The 14,296-nt window shown below is 35.3% G+C and overlaps 1 protein-coding gene across 3 annotated transcripts in view; it reads left to right on the forward strand.

Annotated features, from left to right (window-relative positions):
• The window catches only part of LOC149153833 (protein CYTOSOLIC ABA RECEPTOR KINASE 7-like), a 34,759-nt gene extending 20,664 nt beyond the window's left edge, over positions 1 to 14,095 (forward strand). For all 3 annotated transcript variants that reach the window (XM_089440963.1, XM_089440964.1, XM_089440962.1), the window contains 6 exons: positions 5,600 to 5,853; positions 6,050 to 6,176; positions 6,285 to 6,558; positions 13,120 to 13,252; positions 13,340 to 13,426; positions 13,591 to 14,095. In XM_089440963.1, the coding sequence (XP_089297089.1) occupies positions 5,600 to 5,853; positions 6,050 to 6,176; positions 6,285 to 6,558; positions 13,120 to 13,252; positions 13,340 to 13,426; positions 13,591 to 13,722 (1,007 nt within the window). In that variant the 3' untranslated portion in view covers positions 13,723 to 14,095. The remainder of the gene's footprint in view (positions 1 to 5,599; positions 5,854 to 6,049; positions 6,177 to 6,284; positions 6,559 to 13,119; positions 13,253 to 13,339; positions 13,427 to 13,590) is intronic.
• Positions 14,096 to 14,296: the final 201 nt, after the last annotated feature.

Below are 14,296 nucleotides of genomic sequence, written 5' to 3' on the forward strand. Positions count from 1 at the left end.
TAAATTAGACATGAGAAGTGGATATCATCAAGTTAGAATAGCTGAGGAGGATATTTGGAAGATTGCTTTTAAAACCAAACAGGGATTGTTTGAGTGGCTGGTTATGCCTTTCGGTCTTTGCAACGCTCCACTACATTCATGAGATTTATGAATGATGTTTTAAGATCCTTTCTTGATGAGTTTGTAATTGTCTATTTAGATGATATTTTGATATTCAACAAATCACGAGAAGAGCATGTCAATCGTGTGAGGAAAGTGTTGGATGTCTTGAAAAAATAACAACTATTTCTGAAGATGTCTAAATGTGAATTCGGGAAAAATTCCTTAGTGTATTTGGGCCACATAGTTGGAGGAGGTGAGCTGAAGATTGACCCCTCTAAAGTTTCGATCATTATGAATTGGCCAATACCCAAATCAGTCACGAAAGGAAGGAGTTTTCTGGGAGCAGCGTAGTACTGGAGGAAGTTCATTGCCAATTTCTCTTCCATAGCAGCTCCATTACATGCTTTGACCAGCGTGAAGGTTGTCTTCCAGTGGGGAGGCAAATAACAAAAAGAATTCGATGCTTTAAAACAAAAGATCAGTATGGCCGTAGTTTTAGCATTGCCGGATTTGAAACAACCATTTGAAATACAAACAAATGCAAGTGACTACGCCATGGGTGCAGTGCTTTTATAGCATGGTAAGCCCATTTCATTTCATTTTGAGATTTTTAATGGTGTTGTTATTAACTATCCTACATATGATAAAGAGCTTTATGCATTGGTGCAAAGTGTGAAGAAATGGAAGCAATTGCTTGATGGGAAAGGAAACCATTATTCACACCGATCATCAACCTTTGCAACATCTGCAATCTCAAACAAAATTGCAGCAATCAAGGCACTTTCGTTGGATGGGATTCTTACTCCTTGTTTAGGCTAACTCCCAGTGAAGCCAAGTGGGGTGGACCCTACAAAATAACTAAGGTTTAACAAATCTATACTAAATAAGTGAAGTTCTACGAGTTAATTATAATGATCAAAGATACATCAAATCAAATCAATATATAAATTGCAGCAAATGAATTCAAAGCATCAATTTCATGAGCATAATTACAATAACCATCTACAAATAGATATATTTGCAGTAATTGACAAGATGAAGTAAAAATAGACCAGTGCCAAATATAAAGTACTTGCAAAAGTAAACATTCCAAGTGAAGAAGATGACTTGAAAGTAATGCTTGGAAGTAGATACTGAAAAGATAAATGCCCAAATTGTAAATGCTTTAAAAGTAAATATGACAATAAAAGATAAGCAAGTACAAGAATGCTCAATATGAAGTGCTTAGAAATGTAAATACTTGGAACAAGATGCTTTGTAAATGAAAAATATGTACTTGAAGTAATGACAATCACCCAAAATAGATAAACTTCATTAAATAGGAGGGAAAATGATACAAGAATTCAAGTACCAATGCTGCAAGATAAATAAAATTGAATGTGTTCTTGGTTTATTTTAAAGATAAGTTAGATTGCGAATTAGTTAGTTGCAAGATTGAAACAAGTTGCAATTGAACTCCTTCCCCAGGCCTTATCCTCGTAGGGGCCCCGATCTCAGAATAAGAAGCCTTAGGGGAAAGAGGGTCCCTAATTTACTATTTCAACCAGCAAGCTAGAGGGAAATCGATTATTGCAAAAGAAGAGATGAGAGAAAATAGAGAGAAAAAGGGGCAAAATGTCCTTCTGGACTCCTAATCTTTAAAATTTTTCTAGGTGCCTCCATTGGGCAATGGGGACCTCATTCCCTGCCATGTGCATATGAGCAGGTAACAAGTTCTACAATGATTTTCCACCAAAGGATAAAGAGGTAACATCTTGGATGTTGCCCATGGTTACCTCTGTATATACAAACAGGGCTATGGGGTGATCCCTCAATGGCACCATGACATGGTGATATTAATATACATGCAAATGGATTTTTAATATATAATTCATTTCAACAAAAAAAAATCGATTTACAATTTGGCTTCTAGTATTCTCAAAAGACAATATAACTAATGGTAAGCTTTTTCAAAATAATTCTTCTATTTGTAACTGAAAATCACTAGCCAAACGTGAACAAAATGTCTACTTGGTATCAAGTAATATTATATTTAAAGCTGGGTCACTATGAAGAAGAGGCTAGTAGATATTGAGAGCATGTGAAGAGTTGTCTCTATTCAAAATATTTATTCAATTGAAATCCATAGCTATTTAAAGGTATTTAAAGATGAAGGTTATTATCCAAAGTGTTTTGGTTTTGAGCTGCGTTTCAGGTGTTACTAATACTAATGTTATTAGAATTGGACTGGGTCTGGCAAAATTGGCTCATCCATCTGGTTTTGGGGGCCATACCAGTCCAGTTGAAAGATAACAAACTGGAAAACCGCTGGTTCATCTTGTATTGGCCATAAATGCCCAAACTGGACGGTTTCACATGGAACCATACTGCTGATGATGGGGACAACTTACACAATTTGAAAAAAATCAATAAAATAAAAAAGTTACTACACTAAACCTAACCCTAGGTGCATCCTATTGCTATTTAAAGAAGTCTCTACCCTTTATTTCACTCACACGATTTGAGCAATTTGGAAATTTTGAGCTAGAGTTTCTTGGGCTGATTTGGGGAGCTGATTGAAGGGTGGATTTGGAAAGATTTTGAGCTGTGTTTCTTGGGCTGAGCTGGAGCTGATTCAAGGGTTTATTTTTAGAATTTGTTGGGCTGGTTTGAAACTGATAGGGTTTATTTTCAGAATTTCCTGGCCTGGTATAGAGCTGTTTTTTGGACACTAGAGGCCATTTAGAGTCTCTTTCTTGATGTATTTTGGTTCAGATATGGATTGCATGATATGAGATTTTGGTTATATGCAACTTTACATTCTATATACATGAGAAACTTTGAATATCTGTGTATGATGATTTGGATTCACATGGGATGCACATGAATCTTTCTCTCTCTCTCTCTCTCATTTTATTTCTTTTGGGGTTGACCGGTTTCAATGATAGATGTAGTTCTGATAATATTGACTGTTACCCATCATTAGGGTGAGAAAGCTTGTAGTCTAAATAATATTGATAGAAGATGCAGTGACATATTTATATAGGAGCCTAGGAGGAAGTTTGGGGCTGTGAGAGGTTTGACCTTGTCAAATTAAAAAAGTATAAAAAAGGAAATTTGAATTAAGGTGAAAACAATGAAATTTAAAGTGAAACATTCATGTAATCATTATTTAATGCAATAAAGTTAATATAAGGATAGATTCTAGGTGCTGGTAGTAGCTGGTAGTAGGTTCCAGGCATAACTAACTGCTGTTGCAAGTGCATCACTGTTTCCAGTGAGGATGTAACTTGAGACTTGTGTTAGATGATTTTTCTACTTTGCCCCTCGACCACAAATTTCTGTCCCAATTCTTGCAATAAATGTTGAGAACAAACTCACTCATGATCCGTTGTGGCTTTTATGCGTCCATCATTCTTGGGTTTGTGATTCTTCTTGGTTAAGGTGCTGACTCAGTATTATATTCTTCAATGGGGCAGTGAGATTGTATCTTTGCTGAAGGAAGCTGCATTACTGAAGGAGTGTTATTGCAAGAAAACCTGAGGGAATGCTGCAAACAATGTTGATTGGACTAGGGAAGTCCTGGGGATATAATTAAACCTTCAAGAAGCAATATTATCATTATTGTTAAGATTTTTTAAGCTGGAATCCAGGTTGAAAATCTTGTTTTTGTAGAACAGGTCAGCATGGGTAATGTTAACGTTCTGTGCGAGAGATAATTAAGAGAGTTGCAGGATGTACAAAGTATAATTAAAGGATTTTCCTTTGTTGCAAGTCGTAGCTATGACATCTTTTGGGATGCAGTATATTGCTTTACTGCAGAACCTATATATATGTGCAATATGTTTATCTCATTTATGAAGATACAACAGCAGATGGCCTTTTGTGGAAAGATTGCCCTTGAATCTGGATAATTGCGACATCTTTGCATTGTCTGTAGATTTAGGAAGCCTATATGCATTTCTAACCTTGAAATTGCATTAAAGTGCTAATGACGTCTTCCACTATTCACATAATTTGTGGCAGAGTTTTCAAGAATGAAGCTTTTGGTCCACACAAGCAAAGTGACAACTGCTTTATTCTAGATTTAACATTGGGACAGAAACATTCTGCCACACTACATGAGTCTTGTTCAGCTAAGAGGTCACGAGTGAGGGGTATCTATTCTGCCAAAGTTTGCCAAAGGCCTGCACCTGCTTTAGCAAGCATGAGGTGGGGGTGAAAACACCACCCTACTCACTGACCTGACAGGTCACTGTTGACTCCATTTCTCTATTTGAGGCTAGAGTTGAGATGTTTGTTAGCTACAAGTAGGTCACTTCATATTTTGTTTTTAATGACATCGTTGATGGAAGTCTTATCATGAAGGCATTCCATAGCCTAGTATGATGCGTAAGTTTGTACGAAAAATTTAAATAATTGTATAAATAAACCAGCCTAGATCCATCTAACTCTGGATCTATCATGTGCCGAGAGGGATCAAATCCCTTGAGGTGCAAACCTTTCCTCAAATTCTACACTCCAGAAAGAAGGTTTGAAGGATTTGATCTCTCTCGGCGCATGATAGATCCAGAGTTAGATGGATCTAGGCTGGTAAAGCCCTCAATAGGAAGTCCCAGTAAGGAAGTCCAAATTAGTTGAGTGAATGGTTTGTTCCTTTACTATTGTGTACATGATCCTCTGTGTACAAAGAGGCCTGCCTATCTTGATTTAGGTTATTGTCATGGGTGGAGGTGTTCTCTATGTTTATTGTGCATCCCCTCCATCTCCTTTTATAATGCATGTATGATGATGTAAATAGACTATGAGTTGAAGAGGAGCTTCATTGTAATTCCTGCATTTTTTGAATGATGTTTTCATTATTTCATTCTTTTAAGCATGCACTGTCTCTTTATTGCTTTAAAATTTTAACTTTGGGTGGGTTGTACTAAACAAATTTTCATTGCTTATGCAACTCAGTTTCAATCTCCATTACAACTTTAGTGGAAGGTTTATCTAGTTTTCAGGGAGTCTCGCTTTATTTTCACTCTTCTTTTGAGCCAATATCATTTGTTTGAGTTACCTACTGTTTTGACTGGCGGGTTTCATTTTCGCTCTTTATAATCCCATACCATCTCGTGAGTACAGACCATTTTAAAATCATTTGAGCTGCTTCTATTGTCACATATTCCTATCTACTCAATTGATCAAGTCATGTAATCTTTTGATTTCAGTGCTTGTGTGTTACCATAACATTTGTGCTTTTATATAATCTCTGTTTATGGCCAATTTTCTACCTTCTAATATCTATTTGACAAACATGAACCATGGTTTTGGACAGCTTATTAGTATGTCCAATATACAAGCACTGGAATAAATCACACGACAGTTCAAAAACTCTAAAGCTACTTTAGTACTAGTCTGATCTTTTTCTTTATCGATTGTAATATTTCATATTAACTGCAGTGCTCTGAAATTTTCAAGTATGTAGTACTTCAGTAGAACATGTTTCATAGTTCTAAGCTGTTTTGTCTACCAGGGTTCCAGGGAGACTATAAGATGTCTGAGGGTGCAAGGAGTGGTCCGCCACAGAAAATAGCACCTATTGAAGCACCTGCTTTGTCATTAGAAGAACTGAAGGAAGCAACTGATAACTTTGGGGCAAAGGCTTTGATTGGGGAGGGGTCCTACGGAAGAGTTTACTATGCAATGTTAAGTGATGGTCAACCTGCAGCAATTAAGAAATTGGATGTCAACAGCCAGCCAGAGGCAAATTCCGAATTCTTAGCTCAGGTATTATATATTCAAAAATGGCCCGCAAATGGCAAGACAGTTTTAACAATGCTATTTATTAAGTTTTCGTAGTATTTGGTAATTGAAATATTATATAAGTAATATTTGTTCTAATAACATTTTAGGATAACCTGATGCTTTGGCTTTATATCTCTAATTCCTTATGTGCTTCTTTGGACACTGTCTTGGTATATAGGTTTCAATGGTCTCAAGGCTGAAGCATGACCATATAGTTGAGCTGGTGGGTTACTGTGTTGAGGGAACTCTCCGTGTATTGGCTTATGAGTTTGCAACAATGGGCTCTTTACATGACATTTTACATGGTATCACTGTAATATATACGATTTTTATTTGCAGAAAATCAATATTTGGGATTTACCAATTAATTTTTACCCTCTCTTAGTATGAAACTAAACTTGATTTGTATGCAGGACGGAAAGGAGTGCAGGGGGCTCAACCAGGTCCAGTTCTGGATTGGATGCAAAGGGTGAAAATTGCTGTTGGTGCAGCAAAGGGTCTCGAGTACCTTCATGAGAAAGTGCAGCCCCATATTATTCATCGTGATATTAGGTCTAGCAATGTTTTGCTTTTTGATGACTTCAAAGCAAAAATTGCAGATTTCAATCTTTCAAATCAAGCTCCAGACATGGCTGCTCGCCTGCATTCAACACGTGTCCTGGGAACCTTTGGCTATCATGCTCCAGAGTAATTTTTCTGACTTAAAAGATTAACATTTGGTCTTTATTGCTTGATCAAAGTCACTCATTAGAATAATAGCTATTTGATATGGAATTTTATAATTTTAGTATCATTGTTGGTAGCAAAAGTACCACTTCACTTCCTATTGGGGATTCGGGCTCATATGCTATCATTTATGGTGGATGGGATTTTCCTTCTAATCCTGTTGTTAGGTTGTTCTAACTCTTTTATTTCCATGATGCATCTCGTTGTTCCATAATGTAATATATGATGTATATTTCCAAAAACAAATATCACCACTTTCATTTTGTGGAGGCAGAAAAGGTGCATACTAATAATTTTAAATTGTCCCTCTTCTATCCTTTTCTCTAGCCAAAAGGAGAGAGTATTGCACCAAGGATGATCTTATTCCAAAGGCCATGATGTCTCATAATGCTTCACACAATTGAAGGTCAGGAGGATGTCAGACTCCAGAGGACAACCCATAATGTTTTCTGGACTTTCAACAACATATGCTTTCTGATGCCCTTGTGTGACTGTGCCAGGTCATAAATCTGCTAATAACAACTCAGTGAAGCCTTGTAGCTGAAAGGCTTGGTTAAATGGAAATAGGAACATGATAAGAAAACTTTAAAGTTTAAACATAATGAAAACTTTCAAAAATTTATTTTCAAGATGATTAACTTTATAAACATTAGGAAGCCACCTGAAGCTAAATTGATAAGAAAACTTCAATGAAAACTTAAAAAACTTATTTGCAATATGATTAAATTGTCAAGCATTAGGAAGCAACCCAAAGCTGGGGCTCAAACGTGAACGGTGGAACATATTTCGCTTTCTAAAGGTTTATAACTGCTTTACATGTGGGTATATTGTCATGTACCTACTAATGAATGTCTTCTTGGCACAATGAAACCATCCCTATGACCCTACCTTTAGCGCCACTGGTGCTTTAATGTGGTTTGGGGTAGATTCCCTAAGGAAAAGGGTTCAGACTTCCATGCCCCTAGTTCAGATTTCCCTTGAATCATGTTTGTAACTGCACAATGAGTACCTTTATTTCATCATATTCAAGAGTAGTCTTCAAACTTTTTAGCCACTTGCTTGTATTCGGTGGGCTTTGATTTGTGAAAGTTTGTATATATTCAGTGGGCTTTGATTTGTGAAAGTTTGTATATATGTTGTCGGTCTTGGTGTGAATTGAAATGAAGAGTCAATTTACAAACTTCAGCATCTTATCTATTTATATTGCACCCGCTACCTGTGGCATCTCCCACTTGGTGTAAAAACGAGAGCTATTATAGAAAAGGGAATATTGAGGAAATCCAAGAAATGCATGTAGGAAATATAGAGAATGCCTATTGGGCATTTAAAACAAAGTATAGTTTAGCATCCATCTGTCCAGAACCTCAGTTGAAATTGGTTGGACGACTTCACTTTTATTTCTAGTGACTGGTCTATCCATCCACCTCCTCAAAATCACCTTGATTTGTTGAAAGATACCATCAATAAAATTTAGGTGGTAGGTACCTAACAATAAAACACTATTTCCTGCCAAAATATAGAAAGTTTTTAGGATACCTGGACTATACAGTTGTAATATCCTAGGGAAAATTTTTCCCTAGGGTTTCTTAAGTAACTAGGGTTTCCCACAAAATTCCCTTTTCGTTCAAAAATAACACAATTAGATCATTCAATATTACACATATGAGTAAGTAATATGACAATCAGTAAGTGGCACTGCTCTCTCAATCAACACAGTAAGCCATTCAATACAATGCTATAACTCAGCCATTCAATAGTTCCAGTACGATCTGAAGATTCAAGAGCTTTATTAATAAGTGACTGTACCCTAACCAGAGACCTGAACTGTTCTAGACTAATCTGCAGACTTTGAACAAATTCCTTGACCAGAAGTGATACCTGAATAGCCTCAGGATCTGCCTCCAACCTCCCTCAGAAAACTCCTCTGAATTCTGTTACAGGATGATAATCAAGCTAAAGCAGTAAGTGATCTGAACCCTGTCACATTGTGAGCTCAATTCTTGCCTTCATTCTGCCTCAGGGAGCCCTTTCCGAGTTCTGTTCAGATGCATGAGTCTCCTTAGTGACTGTGGACTTGTTACAGAGTAAAAATAACTTTCCTGTGGAGCCTTAGAAACCCTCCCAAATCTCTGTTACAGTGGCACAACTTCCTCAGGAAATTTCAGATCTGGTCACAGAGTGAAACAGTGGGCTCATGAAACCCTCCCGCAGTTATCTCAGGGGTATTATAGGGCCTCAGGATGACTTCGGGCCTGATGCAAACTATAACCAGCATCTCGAACAATAGCATTAGAACAACCCAGAAGTTGCTTAGAGGATGATGTCTAGTCTTAGACTCTTGGAAGATGTCTTGAACTGCTTCAGAAGGGTTGTTCTGTTCCTGCCTCAGAATGAATTTGCATGGACTTAGCCTCAGAATTATTTGATTTTCTGCCTCGGTACAGATTCCTAGTTCTTCAAGAATTAGGTTGAATTGCCTCAGAATTCCCACAAATGTCTTTGTTGCTTCTTCAGATAGTTAGTTCCATGTTGTCAGAACAAGAAGAAAGGTGACTATGTAGGGTGGGATCACCTCCCACTGAAACTGATCAAAAGAGAAGCGGGGTCTTAAAGGTTAAAACCCTCCAGAGCCTCAGGCTCAGAAAAATAGAGACAAATTGCTCCAATCCATTGATGCCCTCTTATATTTATAGATTTCCATGATGGGATTTTCCTCCTTAATTAATTAAGAGGGATTCATGGTAACCCTCAACTTTGGGCTTTTTTGCCCCAGCTGCCCCAAAACTCGCCCCTTGTTGCCCAAACATTGGGAATTTTTGGGTTTTCCCTTTATCCAAGAGTGTACCCTATGGGAATGGATAAGCTACTTCGTCTCTCTGGGCAATTAATCTCTTTGGGACATTACAACAGTTGATAAGAGGCAAGTGATTTTTAAAATCTTGACTTCGCTAAGTTTTTACTTGTGAAATTATGATCGTGAACACTTAATCAATCCCCATCAAGAAGAATTTTTATGTGTTAACTATTTATTTTAGTTCACCTTTTGCATTGTTGTATATTTTGAGTTAAGTTGACCAATCAACTTGAATTTGAAATTTTCGTGTGAAGCGAACAAAGTTCCTTCTAATTACTCCAAACGACTTGGAATATAAAGATATCCATGAGGATACAAATATTATATATTAAATATGAATAAGAATAAGAATAAATGAATGATTTACAAATGAAAACGAGAGGCTTGCTTATATACCAAGCGTCTCTTCATGAAGAGTCATGTCCTATTAGACATGCCTCTTCAACCTAATTACTAGCTTAACTAACTATTATTTATGATTATTATCGTTTACATTATATTTATATTATTTATATATTTTATTCATATTATTTATATATTTTATTCGTTACATTGCCTTCTTTCTCAAAAAGCTTTGTCCTTAAAGTTTGTTGATGAAAAAGGCTTGATCTCTTTTTCGGCTTTGAACGTCTTTCTGTCTTGGAACAGTCATCTTCGTCGATACAAGCCGATATGATCTTCTTAGTGACAAACAGAATTGTCGCACTGAGAAGGGGTCAGACCGTCGTAGATTAATCTTCTGTATAGTATTCTGATCACTGGAATTTTTGTAATGACTTGTTAGCATAACACTGGATTGAGGTTACATCACTATTATTTGGAACATCAGTTTGTTGTTTCGGTTCTGAAAAGTACATATACGTAGCTTGATTGAGTTGTTTACTCTCGTGATTCGAATGTTGATATGGAACCTTTTTGGTTTGACTTTCCCTTATTGGGCATGTAGCAATTTTTATATTTTCTTCTGATAAAGATGTTGATTTGGTTATGGAACATTCTCTTGGGAAGTTCATTGTCTGAACTGCAACATCCAAGCGCGTCTTTTCTTCAACTTGCTTGTCTTCTTCCTGAGCTGTGACATTCACTGAATCGGTATTTGTTGTTTTGTCATCAACTTGAATTCCTAAATTTGATGTGTCTTTCTCGATAAGTTGTTGTACCTTGTTTTCTAATGAATTCTTATCCTTCTTAAGTTTCTTAATTTGTGACAGTAATTTTGCGCTATGGTTTTTAAATCGAGAAACTTCTTCATTTTTGTCAACATTGATTTTGTCAACTTTTTTTGTTGTTGCATATTTTGTAATACCTTTTTACCTTCTTGAGACATTACTTTTGAAATATTTGAGATATCTTCTTGTGTCACTGAATTTGGTTTTAGTGTAAAATCTTGGAGCGTTATTTTCTTCTTCTTGTAAGAAAATGTTAAAAACTTTTTCTTCATATTTAAGATGACAAATCCTATAGTTTCCATCTAGGGTGATCCCAAAACAATGTCACTATCATCAAAAAATAAGGTTTTCACGGTGAATTGCGAGGTAAAAGTGTAATCTCCAATACTTAGTTGTAGATTGCTTATCTCATATTGTTTGTCATATTTGCCATAAATATTCGTTTCAACTATATTTGATTCAGGAATCACCAATTGGTTAGCACATTTAGGAGTAACATAATTATTTTTTTCAACAGGACTGATAGAGATTATGATATCTCTTCCTACGAGTGATCCTTTGATTTTAAATAGTGTATCAACACATTTATTAAAGGTTTTAGAAAATCTTCTCTCTTTCATTTTTGAACTACACTCAATTTCTTTATCGTCAACAGTTGACTCCATTTTTACTTTGTTAAGATGAACTTGGGATTTTTTATTTTATATATTATTTTTTATCTCTCTTTTTATTTTATATATAGCTTTTTTTTTGTTTTCTATATAATTTTTTTTAATATATCTATAATTTTTTTTCTTCTCTTTTTTTCTATAAAATATATTTCGACTTCTCTCTTATAAAAATCTAATAAAAATCTAATATATATGTGACTCTTGGTACGCTCACAATCTTTAGATTTGAACAATTAAAACCATTTTAGATCACACATTTTTTCTCCAATGTTATCAAAATATCTTTTACTTTTAAAATACCATGGGCAATTACCATGGGTTGTTTCTAAAACCTAGGTTAATGTTATCCACGTAAAATGTAAAACTTACCACTGGTTTCTAAAACCACGGGCAATTACCATTGGTTTTTAAAATACCATGGTTAATTACCATGGGTTGTTTCTAAAACCTTGGTTAATGTTCTCCACGTAAAATGTAAAACTTACCACTAGTTTCTAAAACCTCGGTTAATGTTCTTCACATAAAATGTAAAACTTACCACTGGTTTCTAAAACCACGGGCAATTACCACTTCAAAAGTCTTAAATATACAAAAAATTACCACTGGTTTCTAAAACCACGGGCAATTACCACTTAAAAAGTCTTAAATATACTTGAAAAGATTCCCGCTTATCTTTATTATGCACTTTTTATCAATAATGTAAAACCTTTTTTTATATATATATATTTTTCACCTTTTTTGTTTGTTTGTTCAAACCATATTATTTCCTTTCCTCTTTTTTTTTTTTTATATACCCTTCTTCTTTATTTTTTATTAATTTTTTTTAAATAATGGCCAAAGACCTAAAAAATGGAGAATCTCCCAATATGTGGAGAAACGCTTCAATTATGACAGCAACAAGGTTGATGATAGGTTGATAGCCAAAGGTCTGGCGATAAGCCAAACGTGGCTCTGTTACCAAATGAAGCGAACAAAATTCCTTCTAATTGCTCCAAACGACTTGAAATATAAAGATATCTATGAGGATACAAATATTATATATTAAATATGAATAAGAATAAGAATGAATGAATGATTTACAAATGAAAACGAGAGGCTTGCTTATATACCAAGCAAATGTCTCTTCATGAAGAGTCATGTCCTATTAGACATGCCTCTTCAACTTAATTACTAGCTTAACTAACTATTATTTATGATTATTATCTTTTACATTATATTTATATTATTTATATATTTTATTCGTTACATCATGAAAACAGAAATGCACCAAAACAGACTAAAATATATAAAAATTCAATCATTATATTATTTATATATTTTATTCGTTACATCATGAAAACAGAAATGCACCAAAACAGACTAAAATATATAAAAATTCAATCAAACAGTGTTATGGAATTTTTTTGATACGAAGAACAGTCCAAGGAATGCACAGAGAGACTCAAAATAATTGGGACATAAAATTACTTTGCAAGATAGTATATGATATATCTATAAGTTAAGACCCTGAGTTAAGATGCAGCTCACGTTTGTGAAATCTGTTTAATTTTTTCAGTTTCACTCTCCTCTATTAACAGTTTCTCTGCACTGTTTTTCATACGAAAATCAAATTCAGCATAATTTGTATTTGTTAGTTTTCTAAAAGTTACCTTGCTTATCCACTAGGTAGTATTATTTTGCATGTCAGAGTTTGGTCCATGAGGGTAGTGTTTCTGGATAACACTAATCTTCATATTGGCTGCTTCTGTTATTTCGTTTCTTCAATTTTTGTGACATTTGAGATTTCATCTTGAAATCTTATTAATATTATTGTCTGATGCCTGTTTAGGTATGCCATGACTGGACAGTTGACTCAAAAGAGTGATGTATATAGCTTTGGGGTAGTTCTACTTGAACTCCTGACAGGTAGAAAACCTGTAGATCACACAATGCCTCGGGGACAACAGAGTCTTGTTACTTGGGTAATGATCTCAAGCTTTGGTTCTGATTTTCTTGTCATAGATTTTGTAACATTTCGTTGCATATCCTCATTTTTGTCTTGTATACAGGCAACTCCAAGATTGAGTGAAGATAAAGTAAAGCAGTGTGTAGATCCAAAACTCAAGGGGGAGTATCCTCCCAAAGCTGTAGCTAAGGTGCCAGGATTTTTCCCTTGTCTATGTAGAAAATGTTTAATCCAGGTCACTTGCAAAAAGTTATGAGAGAAAATGCTAGGCTTATATATGTTGTTTAGGTGGCACTTAATTGGAAGATCATGTGTTTTATAGCCTAATTCAATCAATTTTTTGTTTGATGGCAGTTAGCTGCAGTTGCAGCTCTATGTGTACAGTATGAAGCAGATTTCCGTCCCAATATGAGTATAGTTGTGAAAGCACTTCAACCGTTACTAACTCCAAGACCAGCAATTCCAGCATCTGAGCCTCAGACCTGATGACCTTTCATCTAGCAGACCTCTGTAAAATTTCGTTCAGAGTCGGGTTAAAGTGTGCAGTGGAATACTGTGAGTGCAGTATTTGAAGAGATTGCATTCCAAGATTAAGCCAGCCATAATATTATTCCATCCTCCAGGTTTTTCCACGAGTTGGGAATATGTGCTTCACATTTTTAAGTTCTTTTTGATTTCCCATTCTTTCATTCCCTACGAGGAATTTTCTACTTGTACTGTAATCTCGAGGTCACTTGAGTCGGATCCAAGCAACATATCATTTGTTTGTAATAGTTCTTATAACTTATGTGTTTTGTTTACAGTTCTAGCATTATTTTTTAATACTGGCGGACAAGGATGTACTTGTGTTTTGGTTTTCTATGATTTCTACTTTCACATAGTTCATGTATATAGATATCACGTTGAAAAGTTTGGGATTATGCGCACTGTTTTCTTCATGAACTTATGCAATGTCATAACAATAGCGGTTAAGCTTTGTTTCTTGAAATGTTGGAACGGTATGTAATGTCTGTAGAGTCATATTTATCTATCGAGAAAGAACTTAGCTGATTACTGATAA

Source organism: Pinus tabuliformis, chromosome 9 (assembly GCF_031772625.1).
Source record: "Pinus tabuliformis cultivar Carrire ecotype Pingquan chromosome 9, CPIR1, whole genome shotgun sequence".
In the NCBI taxonomy this organism is placed as follows: domain Eukaryota; kingdom Viridiplantae; phylum Streptophyta; class Pinopsida; order Pinales; family Pinaceae; genus Pinus; species Pinus tabuliformis.